The sequence below is a fragment of the Meles meles genome, chromosome 9, assembly GCF_922984935.1.
Source record: "Meles meles chromosome 9, mMelMel3.1 paternal haplotype, whole genome shotgun sequence".
In the NCBI taxonomy this organism is placed as follows: Eukaryota; Metazoa; Chordata; class Mammalia; order Carnivora; family Mustelidae; genus Meles; species Meles meles.
This window is the reverse complement of record NC_060074.1, coordinates 82,870,328-82,894,891: the sequence shown is the minus strand read 5'-3', so window position 1 is coordinate 82,894,891 and position 24,564 is coordinate 82,870,328. Positions and strand designations below refer to the sequence as shown.

The window sequence follows — 24,564 nt, the reverse complement described above, 5'->3', positions numbered from 1 at the left end:
TGAGCAGAGGGAATGAGTTAGGGGAAGGAAGCAAGAAGCCTGGTGCATGGCTGAAGTAGAAACAGCGGGGATGGGAGGTCTTTTGTTTTTTAGAAGAGTAAAAATGTGCACATGTTTTTAGCCAATGGAGGAGGAATTGGTAAAGGCATGTGTGAGAGGGGATAGATGGAGCCAAGGTCAGGGCTGTCCTCAGATGGAGGAGAGCGAGAACAAAGAGGAAGGAACAAGGACAGAGGAGACAGCTGGACGTCACCTCTTCTCCCACCAGTCGATTCTGCAAGTAAATTGTATCTAGTTCTTGATGTTTAAATAATTCAGCAGTAAAGGAGGGAGGAGAGCAAGTCTAGTGCCTAGAGGGAAGCAAATGGCTGTGAAGGTGGAGACCAAGGGGATCAAAGAAAACACTGACTCATTGATCCTCTGGAAATCCCGGGGAGGGGGTCCTCATAACAGACCTGCCTTACCGCAGGGAGGGGTGGCTCGGTGTGATATGGCCGGAAGCAGAGAAGGACAATGAAGTAGCAGCAGCTTTCAGACCCTTGGAAGGGGAATTAGAGGAAAGCCACCTGTTTGAGGCCCTCAGGAGCTGTTCTTTAATTAAGGAAGCACAGTAGGGAAAGTTGTTCCCTTAAGAGAGGCTTATCGGCCTTCAGGGGGAAGAGGGAAGTCTCCTCCACTGGTGGAGGCTACCTTCTCAAAGAGATGGCCTGTGAGGGGCAGCCTGCTGCTGCTTCCCTGAGTCACTAGCTGTCTGTTGTGAAGATCTTGGGCTTCAGACACAGGAGGTACTCATGTGCCCCTGTGTGGAACTGTGGACATAGTAAGGGCCCAGCTCACTATATGACAACTGGATCCCCGGTTTTGCCCATTAACTAGGGAGCTGAGGTGTCTTCTTGTCTGATCGCTGTGCCCATGTGTTTGTGTCCTTGGCTAAGTCACACCAGGGAGCCTGTGGGAACACAGAGACCAGTGGGATCACAAGTCCTTTGGAACACATCTAATTTAGGGAGAAAAGTGTACCTGTGTGTGTGTGGCCTTAGTCCAGAGCTTCCTGACCTCATCTCCTGACCTTTGGGCACCAGTGTACGGTCGGGGAGAGGAAGGTCAGGAGTTGATCAATGTGCAGCTGGCTTTTGTGGCTCAGCTGGCCCGAAAAGAGGCAGGTATAGAGAGCACTATCCCTCACATCCTACTGTGTGGGTCTAAGGTGGTTGAATGGTTAGAGACGTGGGCTGTGTGTGTGTCTGGAGCCACTCAGCAGTCTCTCTTAAGGTAAAGGTAATTTCTTGTCATTAGGTTCATCTGCACATCAACATCATGTTCTCTCCACAGAAGTCTTTGGCTTGTCTCTGTCTCAAATCTTTCCAACCTACTTAGTTACTGTTGTTACCATTTGCATTAAAAGTTTTGGCTAGCCTGGCTTTTCTTTTATTTCAGCATTGCCCACAGTCACAGATACAGAATTGATCTGGAAAAGCAATCTAGTGTTTACCAGGCTGAAAATTAGACTTTTCAAGGCAGCTCAGATGATCACTTGTGGAATCACTACACTATGCATATTCATTTTCCAAAGAAATGCTTTGGAGACAGAGTGGGTAGTAAGTCCTGGCACCTTCCTTCCAGAGAGTTCCCCCTCAACTGGGGAAAAGACATACATACTCAAAGACAGAAAACAACCAGGGGCGGAGAGGGGGGAGACTTCTCTCTTCAGAGACAGCCCTGACAGGTCAGTCAGTCGATTCTTGAGCCTGTAAGCTGGGGGTGGTCGCTCTCTTTGGAGATGACCCTGGCCAGTCAGTCTGACTTCTAATGCTTAGTATAGAATAAAGCTTTGCATAACTTTAAATTTGTTTCAGTCTCATTCCCCTGGCCAATCAGTCTGAATTCTAATACTTGGCATAAAATAAAGCTTTAAGTAACTTTTACTTTGTCTCAGTCTCGTTTCGTGGGACTGTAGGTGGGACTTGAAATGGACCTTGAAGAAAGAGTAGGGTTAAGAGGAGGCACAGGGGGTTTGGCAAACAATTGTAGAAGACACCAGAACTCCCCAGGGTCCAGCAAGATCCCCCTGTCTGGACAGTCCTTATTTCATTCTTTATCTTCATCTGCCAGGCTGAGGGGGGAAGCCTTTTCTTCTTTCCTCGGAGGAGATGGAGAGCAGCTGTCTCCATTTATTTTAAAAATATTGTGAATATGCTTTAATTAATCACCCTCCAAGATTCTTTTCCTCCAGACAAAACAAAGCTAGGTCTATCAAACCAGTTTCTTATTTCTAACCTCTCAGTCATCTCAAAGAACCAAACTGGCCTTAACAGAACAGAACAGTCATTAAGAATTTGGGTCCTTGGAGCACCTGGGTGGCTCAGTGGGTTAAAGCCTCTGTCTTCATCTCAGGTCATGATCCTAGGGTCCTGGGATCGAGCCCCCAGTTGGGCTATCTGCTCAGTGGGGAGCCTGCTTCCCTGCCTCTCTCTCTGCCTGCCTCTCTGCCTACTTGTGGTCTCTGTCAAATAAATAAATAAAATCTTAAAAAAAAAAAAAAAAAGAACTTGGGTCCTTCTTGGGGTGCCTGGGTGGCTTAGTTGGTTGAGCATCTGACTTTTGATTTTGGCTTAGGTTGGAATCTCTGGGTTGTGGAATCGAGTCCTGCTTATAGCCCTGTGCTCAGTGGGGAGTCTCCTTAGGATTCTTTGTTTCCTCCTCCCTCTGCTTCTCCCCTGGCTCTCTCTCTCTCTCAAATAAATAAGTAAATCTTTAAAAAAAAAAAAAAAGAATTTGGGCCCTTGTTTTCTCCCATACTTATTCATCAGGTAACCTTTTGCAAGTCATTTAACCCCGTTTAGTAAAACGGGTGTCCTAATATTATCTACTCCATGGGGTTTTCTGAAGATCCTGTGAGGTGATTTTTGCAGTGCACTCCCCACTCTACCTGGTTCCAGTAGCCAATAGTGTTCTCTTTTGCTAGCATTCCGAACATTACACTGAGAATTGGTCATAACTGTCTAGTGAGGGACTGATGATTAGCACTGTTAACATTCTGAAGGCTGCTTTGCCTGAGACTTTGCATTTTTTAGGTTGACACACTTTTCATCAGTACTCTTACAGAATAATAAAATGGAATGAATCTGTGAACTTATCTACATAATGAGGCCAATGTGGCATAAAAACAATGAAGTCCCAGAAAATATTAGCCAAGTTTCTGGTGTCAGTTGAACCCTAGCCTTTATAGAGCTTTAAAAACCCAGGAGTGAAAAACCACCTTTCCTTGATCTTCATGGCCTCCACTATCAGACTCTGGACTCTCAGTGCTTATGGAATGTGTCCTTCTCATTCTTGGCTTTCTGGGATCTAGCAGGTTGCCTGACACAAGGGACCACCAATAATTATATGGTAAAGAAATGAAAGTATTTTTGCCTAGAAATTTTTGAAAAACGTGGGAGAAAGTGTAGTTAAGGAGCAGAACCCTGAGTAATTTTGGGAGTGGGTGTTATCAACTCCTGGTCGCTCCAGCCCCCGTGAAGTTCGTTATCTGTGCAGTCAAGTCTCTTCTGACTTCATACGTGGTGTGTTGAAGGAGCACGGACATCGAGGTCACACAGATCTGGGCTTTGTTGTGGGTCTGTCACCTACCAAATGACTGACGCTGGGGGGTCTGCTGTCCCTGTCCTCTGTGGGTTTGGGCACCATTTCCACAGGATAGTTGTGGGGAAGAAAGAAAGCATGAGCTACTTCATACCTTGGGCTCTCTCTTTGCCCTGATTTCTGGGCTACTCAGATGACTCCACAGTTGGCAAACTTTACGTTGGAGGTCAGAGCAGGAGAGGCAATCTCTGAAGAGTGTTTTGAGAATAAAAATAAATAGGTCTTTCTGGCTTGGTCAGCCTTGTTGGGCTGACGCTAGTAAGCAATATGTGGCATGTGCCTCTGGCGTGGAGACCAGCATATCAGACTCATGGACGTTTGCGGAGTTGCATCATGTGCTTCTTTGTCATCTCTATCTGTGGCATGGGCCCAACTCCCACCTCTACCTCAGATCCATGCTCTTCTTGCCGTCTGCATCGCCCATTCCTTAGTCCAGGCTCCCTTGCCTATCTGGACTTCTAAATGACCTCCTAAGCAGCCTCCCTGTTTGTCTTCCCATTTCGTCTCCAAACACCTAGTCCTCACAGAGCGCCTAGGGTAATACTTTAGAAACAGAAGCCAGATTGGGCCATTCCTTTGCTTTAAAGTGTATTACAGGATGTACAACAGGGCTTCCTAGCCCGAGGCCCGTCCGCCCGGCGCTTCCGCCATCACCTCATACACCTTGCTCCTGCCGTCTCTCACACACCAGCCCACCTGCCCACACACCGAGTGCTTCCTAGCTCAAGGCGGCCCTTTTTAGGTCACCTCTACTGGAACCCTCCGCCCCTCGCTCTTCCTGTGACTGGCGGAGCTCCAAGCCTGTGCTCGGATGTTATCAGCTCAGAACCCTCCTCCCTGACCCTCTTCATTTCCTTCACCTCACAACACTAGCAGAAATTACCTTTGTTAGGATTTGGTTGCTTACGGCCTGCCTCCTCCCACTCCGTTAGAACGAAAGCTCCACAGAAATAGGCACCCGTGTCTCGTCATTGCCGTGTTCCCGGTGTCTGCAGCAAGGCCTGGCACACGAAGGGTTCCATCGATATTCACGGAGTAAGGCAGTGAGAAGGGAAGCTCTACATCTGAACGCATATAAAGAGTACACGCATCACCATGAGCTCTGAGTACTGCACGGAATTGTTGAATCGCTACAATGCACACCTAAAACTTATATAACACTGTCTGTTAACTGACAAAACAAAAACCTTAAGGCTCTGTGAAATGTGTCCAGCTGTGTGGGGGAGAGTGCTGATTATACCCGCGTTCAAGAGGCTGTAGTGAGATTGAATGGAATCCGAGAGGGAGCTCTAGGTGCTCACACATGTAGAAAAAAAGTGATGTTTCTGTGCTCGTAAGGGATAAGAATCACCTCTGATGAAGACACTGTGCTGGATTGCGAGGGCATCTGGGCAAGTTGGACCTCTGTGGTCAGGAGGGTGGGATGGCAGAAAGTCATGAGCTTTGAGATCAGACCTCCCTGCCTCTGCTGCTCGTAGCTGCATGACTGTTACTTGCTATCCTGTGCTCTTACTTGCCCATCTATGAACCAGGGACAATAGCAGCCTTCCTGCACTGCTGTGGGGATTACAAGTGGTCTATGCCTGGCATAGGCACCTACCTCCTCAATCAATGGGAACTTTAGTTTTGCAGTAGAAGGTTTCAAAATACTCTTAATTCAAGTCATGGCATCAGGGATCCAATTTGTTTGTTTGTTTTTTAAAGATTTTACTTATTTATTTTACAGAGAGCAGCATGGGGAGTGGCAGGCAGAGAGAGAGGGAGAAGTAGGCTCCCCAATGAGCAGGGAGCCCGATGTAGGGCTTGATCCCAGGACCCTGGGATCATGACCTGAGCTGAAGGCAGAGACTTAACTGACTGAGCCACCCAGGCGCCCCCAGGAATCCATTTTAATTAAACAACTGTTTAAGCACTTTTATTTTTTTAACTACCTTTAACAATTGTCATAAATGCTATAGGGAATCCAAATATGGGTAAGATACAAAACATTTCCTAAATAAATAAATAACTGAATAACTAAAAATAACTAACTAAAAACTAAAGAACTAAAAGGGTAAGAGAAGTTATAATGTTAATAACAAACCCACCTACAGTACGTTGTAATTTGTAAAGTGATTTTTGTATGCCTTTTAAAAGAATAGCATTTTATAGACTTTATTTTATTTTTTTAAGATTTTTTTTTAATTTATTTGACAGACAGAGATTACAAGTAGGCAGAGGCAGGCAGAGAGAGAGGAGGAAGCAGGCTCCCTGCTGAGCAGAGAGCCCGATGCGGGGCTCGATCCCAGAACCCTGGGATCATGATCTGAGCCGAAGGCAGAGGCTTTAACCCACTGAGCCACCAAGGTGCCCCTTTATTTTATTTTTTAAAGTAACCTCTGCCGAGCAGGGGCTCAAACTCACAACCCTGAGATCAAGAGCGGCATGCTCTATCGGCTGAGCCAGACGTGCACTCCTTATATGCCCTGTATCAGTTGGTTCTCAGTTCCCCCACATGAAGCAAATGTAATATGGGCTTCATGACCCTTTGCACATCAGGGAACTGTCTGAACCCGACCTTGTCACTCGTAAGATGCAAAGAGTGGTAGTACATTAGAAAAGAGTTGTGAGAGATATATGTGATGACCAAGGAAAAGTGTAGGGTCTGGCAGGAGAGTCATTTGAATAGATTATACCTCTCGTGCCCCAATCTCTGACGCTGGATCCTACTTTCTTTCCATAACGTGCTGCTTCCAGATGACTGTAATACGGAGTAGTTGGTGTCAGAGTCTTCCTGGAAGAGTATCAAAGTGCCGCGGAAGTTCGGAGAGGGAGAGAAAGAGAGAGAAATGACATCTATTTGAGAGGCTCAAGAAAAGCCTTTATCTTGGAAGAGATAACATTTGGCACCAGTCTTAAAGAGCAGGTAGTGTTTTGACAGATAACAAGGAGGAGGTATCAGTATGCCATTCCCTTAGAGGGAACAGTTAGAGCAGTGAGGTGGCTGCAGGGAGGTTACTGAAAGCATGTTGCTGGAGTGTTGGGTAGGGAAGGAGGCAGGTTGTTAGGTCGCACATTGTGGAAGGCACTGTTTAGAGGGTGTATGTATAGTAGGGCGTTTTAGCAAGTGGCTCAGTGCCATCTTCAGGAACTGGGTCAAAGCACATGGATTTGGCAGAGCATGTAGAATAGAGGTAGGAGGGATAAGCAGACCCCTGCAAGGCTCTTGCGGAAGTCTAGGTAGAAAGTAATTGGGGTAGTTGAGATGCCAGGCAAGAGAGAGACCAAACAAACGAACCATGACTGTGGCAGCGACTGGGTGACAGTCGTGAGGGAGAGCTGAGGGGAATGTAGCTTGAGCCTTTCAGCCTAGATGAGTGGGGACAGTGGTAGACAGAGGTGGGTGGGTTGGGAGAGGAAGAGGAGGAAGAAAAGGAGGAAGAAGGCAGGGAGCTCCCTCTTCACCATATGTTGTTTAGGGTATGTGGGACCTCCAGTGTGAGGTTTTAATCAGACAGTGGTAACAGAGTTTTGGGGCTCAGGGTTAGAGACGGACTTTGCATCTTCTGCACACAGCTCATGGCTGAAACTGCAGGAGTGTCTGAGCTCTCCCATGGGGGTGAGCACAGAAGAGGAGGCTGCAAAGGAGAAAAGAGGCTTAACAAGAGAGTAGGTGTGTCCTTTATTTGGAGTTGGCTGCAAGGAGAACCAAGGTCAGGAGGACAAAGAGGAGGAGGAGTCAAGAGGGAGGAGGCTGAGCGGAGCGTGCCTCATGAGGAGACAGCAGTCAGAGTTTCAGCAGGGGGACTGGTGTGTGGTTATGTTTTAAGGACATCGTGGGCTGTCAGAGGTCTTAGATTTGATGATCAAGAGGCTGCGGAGCCCTTTAAGAGAGCAGCTGAATGAGGGGAAAATTGGATGGCAGAATGTGAGGCAGAGCAGTGAGGAAGTAAGGAAGTAGGGACAAGACCGACTTCCGGATAGTTTGACAAAGAAAGGAGAGAGAGGCAATAGTCTGAAGGAGGGCACAGGAAAAAAATTCACAGAAGAAGAAAACACAAACTCCTTCCTTTTCCTAAAACACGTTTATGGAGAGGGAGCTATTGAAAGGAAACAGGGTGAGAACTGATGAACACAGGGTTCCCTTCTCAAGGGAGAAGGTCCCAGTAAGCAGCCCTTCAGCTAACCGAGTGTGGGTGCCCATTAAACAGTTATTACCCTGGATAGTTGAGCAACAGCTATTTGGAGTAATCGGTTTAAACAATTTTTTTACTGGTCCATCCTAGTCTGGCTGTGAAGGAGGTGGCATTTGGCTTTGCTGCTGTCTCCCTGCCACCCTGATTTTCCCTGCTTGGCCGGGGAAACTCCTCTCCCTCTCCCCAACACACACACACACTTCACCGTCTACTCAGAAATGAACAATTGGTTTATCTGGGTTCTATTAACTCATGAACCTGATAAGCTGAGTGCTGCTCCTGGCAATAGAGGAGAGTTATTTCTGATGACTGTTAGCCGTCTGGAGCCAGAATTTCTTTCATTGTCTCAGCCATTAATGGTTCACAGGGTAGAACTTCAATTTGGGAAGGAGGGGCAGGGCAGGCAGAAGTGTTGGGGGATTTTGCTCTTTAACTCTTAACCTTGTCTGTGGCCTCCAAGCCCTTCGAGTACCGTAAGCACTGAAAAATATGGTGCCCAGTCCTCCAAGTAAAGTATAAAATCTTTTAAAAGATACAAAACTTCTATGTCAGCTGCACTTAAAAAAGTTTCTTGTAGATTTTCTCATTACACAATTGTGGTCGAATTCAGCAACAGCAAATCTTAAAAAAAAATTGTTTTTGTTTTCTTGGTGGCCCAAGTACTTCATTTGTCATTTGGGTGATCTATGTCTGCCTCTGTGCACTGAAATGTGATTCTCCTGGATAAGGACAGAGGCTCACTTGACTGGGATGCACGTCCCTGTGTGTCCTCAGTTCCTGCTCATCTGTCCTAGAATTAACTGGCTGGTGAAGCCATGAAAGGACTGCTAATTTTCATGGTGCTGGTGCACTCTCATCCAGTGGGGGTGGCACTTTGGACACTGATGGTGACATTGCTACGCTGAACTTGATGACCCTTGCTGGTTTGCACTCATGTAATTATTCTACTCCGTAGAACATTTGTCCTATGTTTTATGAGAGTTATTTTGTAATACGTAAAAGCACACCATTGCACTCTGGCTTCTACTGCATTATGTTTTAAACCCGAGTGCACAGGATTCTTAGAAAATCTATGTTTGAGAGCTAAAATATGTTCTTGGAGGATCAATGACAAGATGCAATATGGTGTTATGGGTAGAAGGCTTGGCTGGGAACCAGAAATTGTGGATCCTACTCTCAGCTCAAATTGTTGCCTTCTACATGCTCATGTGAAGTGATTCTCCATTCCCAGGAAGGGAAGCTAAGTTTCCACCCAGCCTGTCAAATCATGAGGTACAAATGGAGACAAGGAGTCCAGACCGTCAGAGCAAAACTGCGGTCCGATACATGGGGAGATTAGAATTCTGTAAACTTTTTCTGAAGAGAAAAAAATTAATAGAATATTAGTTGTATTTGGAGTAAACACGTGCAGTGCCCATTTCTCAGAAGTCTCCGTAATGCACCATACCTAGCCAAGTGAAAGTCTGGGCGGAGGTTTTCTATGTCACGTTTGAACTGAAGGGAAGACACCCTTGCCTGAGCGACCTTGTGCCTTCCATGCTGGAGATGCCACTGTGAGCCTCAGCCTAAGTGACAGAGGTTGGCAGCTCGGCAGTTTGACTGGACGGCACAGGGCTGTGCTGGGGAGCTGCCCCTGGGACCATGCGCCCCAGAAAGAGGGCTTGGAGTTTTCTGAGCGCTCTTCCACCTGGCAAAATGAGTCCTACATTCTACCTTCCGTGGAACGGCTTTACACCCTCTTTCTAAAAGTGAGGAAAGTTTGATTTTTTTTTTCAGACTTGACTTGGCAGAAAACCAGAGCTGCTGAAAAAAACTATAGCAGCAATTTTTACTCATTTCTCCTAAGTATATAAAACATTGAGTTCATGCCAGTTTAAAGTTTACCTTCTCTTGTGCTGTATGTGGTCAAGACTGGAGCTGTTCTTATGGAGAAAATCTCAGAACATTATCATAGCACGTTAGAGCCGGAAAGATCCGGTACTTCACTTTACAGAGAGGAGGAGGCCCAGAAAAATAGGCAAATTGTTTAAGGTCACGAAGTATGTGAGGGACGAGGTGCCAGACTAGAGCAAGTTCCCCTGACTCAATCTACTAATCCCTGCATCTTGGCAAATTAGGGTATAGAACAGTTAAATGTAGAAGACTGGGGGAGGGGGTCATTTTATTTTAACATGAGATGAAAATCACATATAAGTAACTTATTTTTGCAACGCAGATTCTGTTAATTTCTTGAACAGAGGTAACACCTCTGTCTTCCTTCTGCCTGCTAGCCAGGCAATAATTCTGAATTTCTTCATTATCACTTGGGCAGTTCGCTTTCCCAGAGTGTTTTTTTCATGGCTGTCTGCAGTCCTGACAGTGCTTGTGTGTCCACGCAGCAGGACTTTTGGCAGAAAAGAAAGAATTTTAGCCTGGTTTCCTGCAGGAAGAAGGCTTACAAGATTCATTCTCGTGTGTTGCCTTTGTTCATTCTTGAGACGTGGTTAGCATCACCTTGGCAACTCAGTAGAAGCCAGTCATTGCTCCGTCGGGTTCATTACAGCCTCTCCTGGGAGCAGCCTTGGCTTCGGCCGGAACTGGCACCAGCTGCCTTCCTTGGAGCACAGAGCCAGTGTGGGGAGGGGGAGGGGAATGTCTGGGGCTGGTGCTGGCTTACTGTTTCTGTCTCCAGTCACAGAGTCATCCCAGCAGAGATGGGGCAGGCTGCAGGGCGGGGAGGAGAACGTGGAGGTCTTCATTATGAAGCTACCACCATACGTTGGCAGAGCCAAGAACGTGGGATAAGATGTAACAGTGTTGGGAAAAAAACAGATGGTCACTGCCAGGTATGGGTCATTGCCAGTGGAGTTTATTTCTGCTCTGGGAATTTGCAGCCCACCCTCAGATAAATGGGCAGGTAGGTGGTGGGGTGAAGAGGAGTAAAGGGATACAAAAAGAGACAGACCATGTGACCCACGATGGCTCGAATCTTGGAGGTGGGAGGTGAGATTGGTCAGCAGCAAGTAAAGTTCTGCCATAGTGGAGAAATACAGCGAGTACTGTTCCCTGCCCCTCCCACGCCCTAGCATGGTTTCATGGTGTCTTGGCACCCTAACCGCCTTGGTGCTCCTCTGGCGGGCTTTCAGCAGCAGCAGACTTTTACTGAGCACCTACCTGGTACCGTCATGTACGAGGCTCAGCTAGGGCAGGAACTTCATGAACTTGCAGTGCTCCTTTGTGTGAATCAAAAGCTGGTAAGCCTCCGGGCAGATGTGGCCCCATGGGCCCAGGACTTGGCAAGTGATCAGCACCCTTTTATAGAGAAAAAGGCACTCTTTTTCCCCACATCAGTTGTGGACTTTTAACAAGGATTTCCTCCATTCACCCCTTTGTCTGGATATCAACCAAATGTAGTGGCTCCATATTTGAAAGAGATTCAACAAATCCAGAATCTCTCAGGAACTACTGAATGAAAGAACAAAATGTCTAGGATTTTGTCTTCCTTTGGTCTTCCCCAGAAGTAGGCCCCGAAACAAGGATTCAAATGCAAGGGAGGTGAATCCAAGAAACACTGGAGAAGAGTGGAGGAACGAGGCAGGAAGTACAGGAAACCAACCTAGCGTGTGTCCTCATGCAGGTTACCACTGTGGGCAGCAGGGTTCCAGCCCCATGGGAAGTTCAGGAGCTAGTTTGGAATACATGCCTCAAAGCGTGCCCTCCACTTCCACTTCTGGGCAAGGGAGCTCGAGTACTTACCCCCACTCTGATCAGTCATTGGGTGAGGCTGCCGGGTTGGTCCTGGGATGTCTGTCCTTCTGGCCTGCATCAGGTGACAGAGAGAGCTCTCTAGGTCGAGAAGCCCTCAGGCAAAGAGATGCATGCTAGTGCTGGAGGTCAGGCCAGCTGCATGGGAATGGTGAAGATTAAGAGGGAATCTGCTTCATCTTTATAGTTGGTGTTATCACAGAAGTTTCTGGAAGGCTCCAAAGCTATAATAGCAGAGCTAGTGAGTCAAGGAGTACCTGCACAAGGCATAGCTCCTCACCTTTCCTAAACGGTATTTATGGCTGCATATTACAAGTTTATTTATTTTTAGAGTACAGAGGGTAATCTTGGAAAAGAGTTAATTTTGCTAGGACCTTCAGAATATAAAGGCCTCATGGAGCTGAGCTTATGAATTGCAGACCTAGGACCTGGAGATGCCTGACGTGTGGTTTGGCATTAGGGTGTGGTAGGGGCATCAGGATACCAGGTCTCTGAGCTGATACATTGTGAGTGATTGTCACTTATTAGTATCCTTTCCTTTAAGGGGTCACTGCTCTCTGAGTTTGGTACAATGTAAGTGCCTGGTATGAATTGGTCTAAACTTTTTATTATAGAATAACACTGACCATGACTTAAGCATCTTCTAGAATATCAGACACTACCATAGATCCACTTTTTAGCCTGAACATATTTACTTTTCACAATCCTGAATTGTGGACCTTATTGGCTCTGTTTTACAGATGAGGAAACTGAGCCTCAGAGAAATGGGAGTTATACCCATGTTTATGTGAGTTCATTTATGCCATATATTGTTATGCTGTCTTCTTGGACAATGCTCAGTATTAGCTACTGGAGTGAGGAGCCCAGAAACCCTATCATAAATCCCTTTAGACGTCTTTTCCATCTAGTCCACTCTTATCTTTCTTAAAGCACATGGGTCTGTATGATTTATAGTTTCCGTGAGAGGATTCTCTCACTCAGGAACACTTTGTAAATGTTAAGACAACAGTACAACAGTGTCTTACAATGCCTGGAAACAACTCTGCACCCATAATAAATGTTGAAATAAATTTTATGGTGTGTTAAGTGTCAATTTTAAAAGCTCCTGAGGGGCGCCTGTGCGGCTCAGTCGATTAAGAGCTCAATCCTTTATTTCAGCTCAGGTCATGATCACCGGTTTGTGAGATCCCGCCCTGCATCAGGGTTAGCACTGGGCAGGGGTTAGCACTGGCCGGGGAGCCTGCTGAAGATTCTCCCTCTTCCTTCCTTCTCTCCCATCTTTCTCAAAACAAACAAACAAACAAAGCCAAAAGTCTCCTGAGATAAAAATCAACATCACAAAGAAATGCCATGTCCTGGGGCGCCTGGGTGGCCTCTGCCTTTAGCTCTGCCTTTAGCTCAGGTCATGATCTCAGGGTCCTGGGATCGAGCCTCACAAGCCCCATATAGGGCTCTCTGCTCGCCCGGGAGCCCTCCTCCTCTCTCTCTGCCTACTTGTGATTTCTATCAAATAAATAAATAGTTAAAATCTAAAAAAAAAGAAATGCCATGTCCTACGTGCTAGGATGGTTATAATAAAGAGGACAGACAGTAACAAGGATGTGGAGAAAACCTCATACACTGCTGGTGGGAATGCAGACTGGTGCAGCTGCTTTGGAAAACAGTTTGTGAGTTCTTAAAAAAGTTAACTCCTATAGAGTTACTACATGACCCAGAAATTCCACTCCTGGGCATATGAAATGAAAGGAGAAATGAAGACATATGGACATGAAAACTTGTAGATGAATGTTCATAGCAGCATTCATAATTGCCAAAAAGTGGAAATAACCCAAATGTTCATCCTGATACATAAAATGTGGTTAATCTCTGCAATGGAGGATTATTCAGTCGTGAAAGTGAAATCTACAATATGGATGAACCTTAGAAACATACTAAGTGAAAGAAAATGCTAGTCACAAGAGCTACATATTATATGCTTCTATTTATATGAAATGTCTAAAACAGGCATATTTATATGTATTTATATGTACATATTTATATGTATTTATATGTATATATACATATATATGTAGCATATATACAAAAGCTACATGTTATATGCTTCTATTTATAAGAATTTTCTCTTACAGGCATAAAGACGAAGTAGATTGGGGGGTTGGAGACTGACTGCTAAGAAGTACAGAGTTTCTTTTTGGGGTGATGAACATGTTCTGAAATTAGATAGCGGTGATGGTTGTCCAATCTTGTAAAGATTTCAACAACAACAGAATGTGCCCTTTTATTAAAGGGGTGAAATTTATGGTATGTGAATTATATTTCAATAAATAACACAAAACAAAACTTGTTTTGGCACAATATTTGTGTTGATAAAAAATGAGTATCAACATTAACCTGGAGGACTTCCTGCTTTTTAGTTAATGTTTTGGAAACATTCTTTCCTGTTGTTACCAAAGCCCTTCAGAGTCTGTGAGTTTAATTTCTTCTTGTGCAAACTAATACAACGTTTTAGTGATGTCTTAACCTTGGACACCTTTGGAGTTCCTTCAAGTTAGGACAAATCCACTCAACTTTTAGGACAGAAGCACACCTGTCTTTCTCTTTCTCTCTGAGATAAGAGAAAAGGGATTTAGACAATGAACACAGCTCCCAAAATGAAACAAAGCTGTAATGTTGATGTGGGCAGGTCTCTGGGGCCTCGGTTTCTCTCATCCTGGAGGATAGTGCCAGGCCTAATGCTTCAGGGAGGCAGATTTAAATCCACATAAGGACACAACGTTTCAGCAAGTGGAGCCAGTTGGGGTTGAGCTGTTCATCGTCGCCGGTGAGGGCTCGTGGAGGCGGGAGTCGCGCATTGAGAGGAGGCTGGTAGGGCTGACTGTAGGGTCCATATTAACTCTGAGAGGCTGTGATGCTCGTTCCCCTGCTCTGCTGCTCCGGTAGTCATAGCAATGACTCTTTGTTCAATGACCTAATCAGCTGTGTATTTGGAAATAATTTAGAATTGATTGGGAGGAAAGCAGGAAAAACAAAGCTCCAGAGGCTCGTGCTTGTTGTTTCTTTGATGTTCAGAGAGAGCAACTGATGCTAAACCCAGAACTTTTAGAACACTAGATAGGGAGCCTGGAGGTCTGGATTTGGGGCACAGATCTGCTACCTACCTAACTGTCTGGGTGGCTTTCTGCAAGTCATCTACCCTCTTCTGAGGTCTAGTTCATTTATTTGTAAAACACCATGTTGGGTTGGGCTGAAAAATTGTTGAAGGCCCGAAAAATTCTAGATTTTTTTCTACATAACTTACAACTTTTCATAGCAATCTCACACTTGCCTTTTCCTAGGCTTTGATTGTCCTTTTCCTGTTTTGTCATTGTTGTTTCCTGGCATATATGATCCATTTAATTATGATTGAAAACCATGTCCAGTGCCGCTTGGTTGCTTGCATCTCTGTGTGCACCCACCATGCCCCTCACCACTGTGCCCCAGGAAGGATGTTGGCAGAAGGGGTCTCGCCTCCTTTCCAAGACCAGCACAAAAGCCCCAAGTTCCATGAAAGGCTTATTAGATACGGAGGGGAGGGTTTCAGTCCTTCTTAGCTGATGCTTTCCTCATGGCTGCAGGACATTGCCTAGCTCTTCTCTCTTCCTCTTGGCACAAATGTGCCTTTTCTTGATGGACTTGAGGGCGCGCTTATCCTCGGAGACCTTGAGCAGCCCCATGGCACACCTCTCCTATTGGATGAAGCCGCACACCTATCGGCTCTCATGAATTTTGTGTGCTTGGTGAAGCGCCTGTGGTGGGCTGTGCCTTGACTTTTCACATTCTTGGTCACTACGTGGCCCTGTTGAGACCCACAGCCACAGGGCAGCACAGAGCCATGGCTGCCGCTCCTCACTGGCTCCTGTGGCGGAAGGCTCTTGTCTGTTTTTTCATTTCTTCTGTTCCTAGGAATGCTTGCCAGGTGCATGCCCACCATGTTTCTTGCCAGTCTTGCCCTTTCCCCCTGATCTTGTGCCCCTCTTTCCTCAGTGGTTCATGTCAGCCCCACCTTCACGGTCAACACTTTCTCGATTACTACAGTGGGGGTCTCAGAACTTTGTTATCTTATGAATCCCTTCGCTTCAAGCTCTCATAATATCAGCATCTAAGCATCTGCTGTTTGTGTGTCTCTGACTTTTCCAGTGAACCATAAGCTGCTTAGGAAAACAGCATGGTGTGAAGAAAGAACACTTGAAATCAGAGACTTAAAGTTATTTCCCCCAAGGGCCTCAGTTTTCTGGTTTGTGGCATGTACCTCATGGAGCTACTGCGAAAATGAAGTGAGATTAAAACAGAACAGATAAGGGTTTGGGTCATCATGTTTGGTGACGGTGCAGGGTGCAGGTAGTGGCTGGTGCGGGTACACAGCACTGAGAAGGTGGCCAGGAAAAGCTGAAAGATTTTGTCTTCTCTTGTATTTTCAGGAAGGAAGTCACATGAAGCCAGTCACCTGGCACAGAGACTTAATGATTGTTCTCAGAAATCTGTTCCTCTTCATAATACCCCTCAGTGTCTAAAGATAATTCCACAGAGTAAGTTTAAATCTTGCTCTGGAAATTTAAGGGTTCCCCCCTTTCTTTTCCTTCCTTCCTTCCTACCTCCCTCCCTCCCTCCCTCTTCCTTCCTTCCTTCTTTTATCTTTCTTTCTTTCTTTCTTTCTTTCTTTCTTTCTTTCTTTCTTTCTTTCTTACAATAGAAAAATCATTCAAATCATTGGGAGTCTTTGGTCCCAACCCTTGGTTGTTCTTAGAGATGATTATTAGATTACTTCTTCATGACCTCTTCTTGGGTAATTAATTTCAGTTTCCTTAACATCCCTCCTGGTGCTCATCTTCTAACGCTGAAGTGGGTCTTTTGCTTTCCTCCATCTCCCAGAGTAATATTCTTTCCAGACTGAGAATGGTTGTTGGGTAATGGGTCAAGTGAATTAAGAGGCAGGCCATATGGTTCATGGACACTTTGCTCTCAACAACTTGATAAGAGGTGGTTTGATTTTTTTTTTTTTTTTAATTTTAACTATAAAAATGTAAGAACCATCTGCTGTTATTTTTTGCCCGTGATCCTGGTAAGTTATTTGTTAGACTGCTCCTTTGCAATTAGCTGCTGTCCGTGGAGGCTTTTGTGGCAAAGCTGGATTATTTCATTTCTAGTTGTAATGTACATGCAGGGTGTATATCCATTCGGATTCCTTTCATAAACTGCGGCAGGTTTGCTTACATGCAGTGAGCTCTTGGGATGTATATGGCTTCCGTCATAGCTACTTAAATGCTTTCATTGTAGTGGCTCATTTGATTGGTTGAGAATAGTCACACACACTAATTGCTAAGAAGCAAACTGAACAGGCTAATGTGATAGAGAGTGATGCCGGGGTGTGGGGCTGCTTCCGTGAGGAGCACGGAAGCCCTCAAAGGAGGAGGAAGTGGAGTGGACCTCTGCAGGGTGATCAAGAGACAACCAAATAAAGATGTCGGGTGAGCCAGTGAAGACCCATGGTGAGAGAGTTTGAAAGGGAAGGAAGTGAAGAGCAAAGGCCCTGAGCCACAGGATACGCTGACGAATGAGCCACGGAATAACGAAGTCCAGTGGGCTACACTGTAGTAGGTGCTGGAGAATGCAGGAGGTGGGTGTGAAGAGGGTATCGGCTAACAGAAGCCACTGGAGGTTTTTAAGGGAAGATTTGATACCATCGGATTTCCAGTTCTGGAAAGCTCACTCTGGCTGCTAGGTGGAAGTTGGAATGTTAGAAGCAAGAACGGTGTCAAGGAGACCAGTGAGGGGACTATCGCTGCTGTTCAGATGAGAAACCATGGTGGCATGGGCTGAGGTTGTGATCAATTTGGGATATATTTGGGATGTGGAATCGATGGGACACACGGGATGATTCTGGTCTCTTACTCAGACATGATTCATTTTTTGTCATTTAAGCTTTCGATGGCTCGTGGAATCTAAGTGGAAATGTCCTGTGGGTGATGGAATATGTGAATCTGGAGCATGGATGAGGTTTGAAGTCTGAATGTTCATTTAAATGATGTACAGGTCAAGAGCAGGCTGAGGTGTCCTGAGTCTGGGACACACTGTCGTTTAGAAGTCGGAAAGAGAAACCAGCAAGGGACTCTGGCAGAGAGTAGCCAGAGAGATGGCAGAACCACGCGCTGACTAGGTGCCTGGAAAGGAAAGTGTCTCCAGGAGTAATCGGAGCCCTCACCATTAAGTTCCGACTGTCAGCACTTAGCACCCGTATTAAAACGTTAATTGAAAGATGTATTCCGTAGCTGCACATTTAGTGACAGCCAGAGCACGCTGTGTCCAAGGCTAGTCCACAGAAACCGTCAGCCACAGTGGGATCAGAAACAGGGAGACTCTCTTCTGCTGGGGGCCAGGAGAGAGGGGGCTTCCTGAAGTCTTTCTTAGCGTTTTTGAGATTTTCATATCATTACCAAAGCAGCAAAGAGTCATTTGATATTGTTGTTTTGTTAAATGGCCGTTTTATATATAGCTCGAACGGCTAGGCCACAAATCAGTCCTTGAAAAGAATCTGTAACTAAATTTTAATTCTCAATTTTAATTTCAAGAGTCTAAGGTTCACTTAAAAGCCTATATAGCCAACCCAGTGTATGAAAAGACAAAAATACTTACGTTTTTAACTTCTTTATATTCCAGTCCTGATGAGAAGCCTCAAAACAAATCATTTTCTAAATTTTCTTTTTTCTCGAAGGCAGTTTCTGTTTGGGAGTTAACTTCAGTTTATGGAAAATTGTTGTATTTTGGTTGTCACTTGATAAATGATATTATTTAAATGAGTAATGGAGATTTCTTGCTTTTGGTCTCTCTTCAAGTGAACGTATAATGTACTCCATCTAACAATTTAGATTGAAGGGCAAAGTTGGGGGGGGTTCTGTTTTTTGTACAATTTACTACAAATTAATAGGCCATTTTTCTGCTGTAGTAAGTGCATTTTCTCCAAAACCCAAATCATGATTGTTCTGGAAACAAGATGGCTTATTTTGGCGATTCTTATCAAGTTTGGAGAAATAATGGGTTTGTTTGAAATTAAGCAAAGCTACAGTTTCTTTCAAGACGGTTCAATGGATGACAAAAACTTATGCAAACTCTGTACATGTTTATTCTGACTGTTTACTTTACTGACATTTAGTTAATTTTATGAATAGATAAGGCTAATAGGAATGTAGTGGGCTGATAGTTGGCAATAGATAGGAGTAAGAAACGTTCTCTTGGTTATTCAATCAAATACTTGGTTCACTAATGGAATGAGACTTTCTGGGAACAAAACATTGGAAAATAACCTCTTTCCATAATTTTAACAAGATGACTGATTCTGCTGCTTTTTTTTTTAAATTTTTTTTAAAAATATTTTATTTATTTATTTGACAGAGAGAGATCACAAGTAGATAGAGAGGCAGGCAGAGAGAGAGGGAAGCAGGCTCCCTGCTGAGCAGAGAGCCCGATGCGGGACTTGATCCCAGGACCCCGAGATCATGACCTGAGCCGAAGGCAGCGGCTTAACCCACTGAGCCACCCAGGCGCCCAGATTCTGCTGCTTTTTATAGAAATAAAATCTTGGGGCACCTGGGTGGCTCAATCAATTAGGTACCCAACTCTTGATTCTGGCTCAGGTCTTGATCGGGGTTGTGAGTTCAAGCTCCATGTTGGGCATGGAGACTACTTAAATACATTTTTTTATGGTACCTCAAAATTCTCCATTTCTTCTAAGCCCAGACTGGAAGTAGCTCATTTATCTGGCTGGCTCAATCCCATTTTCAAAGATTAAAAGCTCAAACAATGCCTGAAGCATAGGACCTTCCCCATGTGCAGCACCACGGTCATGAATGAGGAAAACGCCAAGCCGGTCTGACAGCTGCATACCTCTGTGTGATGATTATAGGATGTAACAAGCCCTGTCCTTGGGTCCCTTGTGTGCAGTTATCTTTTTGACGCACTGGCAGGACTGTCCTAGGTTAGAGTTTCCTGGTGTCCAAGCCACATGTAGGAGGTGCAGGGTCAGTCAGGGTGAAGGAGACTCTGGGCTCTCCTCTCTCCTGCCCTTCTCCTGCCATCCCCTCTAAACAGTTGGGGGAAATGAAGATAAAGGGCTGCGTGGGTGGATCAGGCTGTGGGAGGGGGCGGGGGGCGGAACCACCCCTTGTCCAGTGGTGGTGGTGGTGGGAAGAATGCACTGTTGAGAGGGGTGGTTCTCCCTGGGAAGGAGCTCTGTCTGTCTCAGCCACCACCTTCCATGGTCCTCAGAACTGTACCTGGCATATACACACCCAGTAATTCCTCAGTGAACGTTGAGTGGTTGGGGGTGAGGGCTCACATAGACCAGGACAGAGCAGCTTCCGTTCCCTTCTGACCGTTACTGCCTTGAATGGCACACAGCCCAGTGTCAGACCAAACCCCAAGATCCTACACCTGGGGAAGTCACTTGATTTATTGTGCAGAAGGGCCCTCTGGGACTTGGAGGCCTCCACTGAGTTAAGGCATCACTTATACATATGAAGAAAACACTGGAATTCTTTGGGATACAAAGCAATAATATCTTCCTATTAAGAGCGGCTTCTTAAATTTGATCATGTTGTTTTCCCATTGAATAAAATCCAAGCACATTCTCTTGGCGAACAGTGCCCTGTCTTAAGTGCCTCCTGATTTCCTTTCTCACCTCTTTTTGTGCCACCCTTTGGTTCCTTGAACATTCCAGACCCCTTCCCGCCTGCTCCAACCTCTGCTCTCTGTTCTTCCATGGCTCTTCACTTGCCTCTGTCTGTCTGCGATCCTTTAAAGATCCACCAAACGGGCATTTCCTCAGAGAGGACTGCTTTGCTCTCTCTGTCATCCCCTCTGTCCCATTATTTTGTACCTAGGCATTTTGTATTTCCCCGGGTGTTTGGCTTCTTGTTTATTAGCTTTCTGCCAAACTTGATAGAATGCTTTATAGGCATAACCCAATGGTTAGCCTCTAGTCTCGTCCCTGGTTCAGAGGAAGCTCTCACAAAATGAATGAATGAATGAAGCCTCAGCCCACTTTTCATCAGAATGTGTTTTAAGTAAAAAAAAGAACAAAACAAACCTTTTTTTTTCTTTCTCAGATTCTCAATATGCAAAACACATATGCCCATCGTCCGTGTGGATTTGCAATGTAATAATTCCCTAGCCTTAGTATGGAAATGCCTTCAAGGATAGGGTTTGTGATTTAGTGCCTGTGGTCTAACTACTATTAGTGCTTTTTATTCCTAAACTTCTAATGTGTTTTCTCCGCCTTTTCCTTTCGTCTTTTTTAGCAAGGGAAGCCATATGTCTTCGATAGAGTGCTGCCTCCCAGCACGACCCAAGAGCAGGTTTACAATGCGTGTGCAAAGCAAATTGTCAAAGGTAAGTGCTATTTCTTTATTTCCTCCCCGGCCTTTCAGAGTAATTGAAAACACTAAGTGATATTTGCAGCCTAGGACTGAAAGTGCCTTGACGACAAGCCGAGGCCTGCTAATTGGAAACACTGAATTGTAGCCTGAGCTCTGGCTCTGATTTGCTATGATGTCAAGCAAATTCTCGCACCTCTCTATACCTCCTTGCCAAGGAAATTTCTTTATTTCTTTTGTCACCTTTTTGGCAGAGCTATTCTGCCACCTAGAAGCTTAAAAGCTATGGTCACACTATTTCCGTAATGGTTTTAAAATACTGCTGTAGGTATGAGACCTCCTTTTTACTTTGAAGGAGACAAAAATATATGTATTTCTGATGCTCCAGTTGTCTGTTTTTGGCTGATTCATTTTGGGCATCTGTCTCTTCAGGGAGAAGCCTTACACGTGGAAAATTCTCGGGCACCAAGGAATTTTCTACAGCACCATAAAATCACATTACCTTGTTGGTTATTGAGCTCTTCGTGCCATTCAGCTTTTCTTAAACATACTTTTGTCTAACTCACTTTCCACCTTTCCACCCAGATACTAACATTTGTTCCTCCAAATCGATAGCCTGAAGCCTAAAATCATCTCAGAGATCAGCCCTTTTCTCTGGGACTGGCCTTGGCCCTGAAGGATCTGTGTCAAAATAACAGCAGGGAGATGAAGCAATTTACACATCGCTCTACCTTGCCCTTTCAAATCAGGGGCAGGCTGGAGCTTGCCTTGGGGGAGCTTGCCATCTGGACAGAGCTGAGGGGCATCTCCTGCTACTTTGGTTTTCATTTTCGTATCTTAACCTTCAACTCTGAATGCTATGGCCCCTGTGCTTTCAAATGTCCTGATGTTTCCACCTTTATAGGTAGGTGTAGATTTAAAGAGCAAAAAAGCAAAAACAGAATTCAAAAAGCACCTTGTCATGCAAGACGTGCTTGTTTTTGGAAGCTGACTAACCTAAGTATTTGAAATTCCTGAAAGCCAACCCTGGGTGCGTCTGTTCGATTAGTTCTGACCCTGGGCACCTGCGTGGGAGACAGCATGTAATGTTCCTCACTGAGGTGTATGGTTATTCATGTTCCTGTTGCAGACATCAATTGATTTTGAAGTAATCTTCACAGTAAGATAAAACAAAAAACAGAAGAGAAAAACATGCCTGAATTTGGGCTCTTCTTGAATTAACACTGTGGGCCTGTATCTGGTGGCAATGTTTGTCTTCTCTCTACTTCTATTCTCTTGTATTGCTTCCTGTCTAAAAATGTTTTCTCTCTCTCTCTGGAGTGCGTTATTCTAGTTTGCTGCTAGTCAACCCTCCTTCCTCTCCATTAGCAGACTCTTCCTTATTTTTATTAAAGTGAGATTAATCACATGTGAGCCATAATTTCCTTCTTTTTCTCTCCCCTTCCATTATCAGAACCAAATAGTATTTACCACGTGCTGTGCTAAGCATGAGGTCCATTTCAACACATCTCTAAGCTGATGTTGTAATTAGAGATGGATGCACTCCCTTTTTAAAATCCCATGATTAACAGACAATCATAATCTTTCAGTCTTCATTACTAGAGAAGTTGGGTCTCTTTTAGTGTTTGGGTTTTTCTGTAGTATGAAATGTCAGAAATAGGCAGTCCTTGGAAAGTTCTTGTGAAGATGTGACCTAACTGGGTCACTTGAGGCCCAATATATGGTGAGCTACAAAGAAAACCACTTAGGGTAACATTAGGCTCTGACATGATATGATAAACAGATCGTTTTTGGACGCTATAAATGTAATGTGAGCACACTCATTTTGTAACAATAAAGAGTTCTTTCTTCTTCCTTGAAAGGAAACTAATGGGGGGTGATGAAAGCCTAATTTAACTTTCTTTAATATCCAGGGAGGCTAGCATGAGGGGAAGTGGCCATGTTATTTCTGCATCAGCAAGGTAAAACACAGATGTATAAGAAAACTCCTTAGAATAGTTAATAGGTACAGCTGAAGTTTCTTTCTTTTTTTCTTTAAGATTTTATTTATTTGTTTATTTGACAGAGATAGACATAGTGAGAGAGGTAACACAAGCAGGAAGAGTGGGAGAGGGAGAAGCAAGCTTCCTGCTGAGCAGGGAGCTCGATGCAGGGCTCGATCTCAGGACCCTGGGACCATGACCTGAACCAAAGGCAGACGCTTGACTCACTGAGCCACCCAGGCAGCCCACAACTGAGGTTTCTTTTGCCATGATAAGCCCTATTTAAATCAGGAAAGGAAGGTGGTACTGTAAGGGTCTCTTTTTCTAGAGGCCAGAAATTCAATCAGATAACTTCTGAGGGCCACCACAGCCCCCACCATTCGTGGTAATATAGTGGACTGGCAAGCGTTTCTTTCAAGGTTATCTGAACCCTTAACGTTTTTGAGATTAGGAAGACTCCTTTTAACTGGATAGCTTTATTCTCTCTTGGTTTTTTCATTCCCTTCAACTTCACTGGGTTTTTCAAAACATTATTTCAAACATTTGATTGTAGAATTCTGGTACCTCCCACATTCCCATCTTGGTCTGGTGTGTGTTTTTCAAAATGTTGTCTGAAAGAGTATGTAGAATTCTTCGTTTCTTCCAGAAAAGCTTATAGGATTTGTGACTCTCCACATGGTAAATAGGAAAGTTTCTGTGGACGCGCTAGGAATTAAAAACCATGGTTACTGCTTGCTATTGTTGAAGTACAGGGAACTATTTCCCACTCTACAGAAGTCACTCTGGGCATTTGCCTTTCAAATTAACTTGATGTGGACTGTATGGGGCTAGAGAAGGTGGTTCCTTGTTTTCTAGATCTGATTTCTTTCGGCTTCATTTGTTTGGTTGTTTCTTTTACCCATTCCTTTATCCAAAGATAGTAAGTATTTACCATGTAGAGTAAGCACTGCTAGGGATTAGAGTATCACCAAGTATACACCAAGGTATATAAGACTGTCTGCAGGGACACCTGGGTGGCTCAGTGGGTTAAAGCCTCTGCCTTAGGCTCAGGTCATGATCCCAGGGTCCTGGGATTGAGGCCTGAATCAGGTTCTCTGCTCAGCAGGGAGCCTGCTTCCCTTCCTCTCTCTCTCTCCCTGCCTTTCTGCCTGCTTGTGATCTCTGTCTGTCAAATAAATAAATAAAATCTTAAAAAAAAAAAAAAAAAAAAAGACTGTCTGCAGAAAGCTTCACAGATAGGGAAAGAGACGGAGGCACCCATAGTTCTCGTACCTGTGGGGAGTACATGCTTTAAACTGGCTGTGTGCAGAATGCTGTGGAACCACAGAGGGAAGTCACGGGGGACTGATTTTGGTGAATGGGGATGAGGATTAGAGAGTTAAGGAAGGCTTCTTGGAAATGTTGGGTCCTATAGACTATAGAATATGTCTACTTTCTGTACAAGCACAAGGAACAGCAAAATCATAAGACACAGATTATATGGCCTGTTTGGGCAACTTAGAGTGTTACAAGGTACTGGGGGGCCAGAACTTAAAAAGATGGGCTAGATCAGAGTTTGGTGGAAATGGATGGGCTTTATCCTCCAGGCAATGTGGACTCACTGACAAGTTTCAGGCT

At 44.8% G+C, this 24,564-nt stretch overlaps 1 protein-coding gene and 1 pseudogene across 1 annotated transcript in view; one reads left to right on the top strand and one right to left on the bottom strand.

The window, feature by feature from the left end:
* Positions 1-24,564, top strand: part of KIF5C (kinesin family member 5C) — a 153,540-nt gene that overhangs the window by 31,965 nt on the left and 97,011 nt on the right. The window contains exon 2 of the mRNA XM_046019619.1: positions 20,891-20,981. Within this exon, the coding sequence (XP_045875575.1) occupies positions 20,891-20,981 (91 nt within the window). The remainder of the gene's footprint in view (positions 1-20,890; positions 20,982-24,564) is intronic.
* On the bottom strand, positions 15,138-15,434 carry LOC123951032 (annotated as a pseudogene).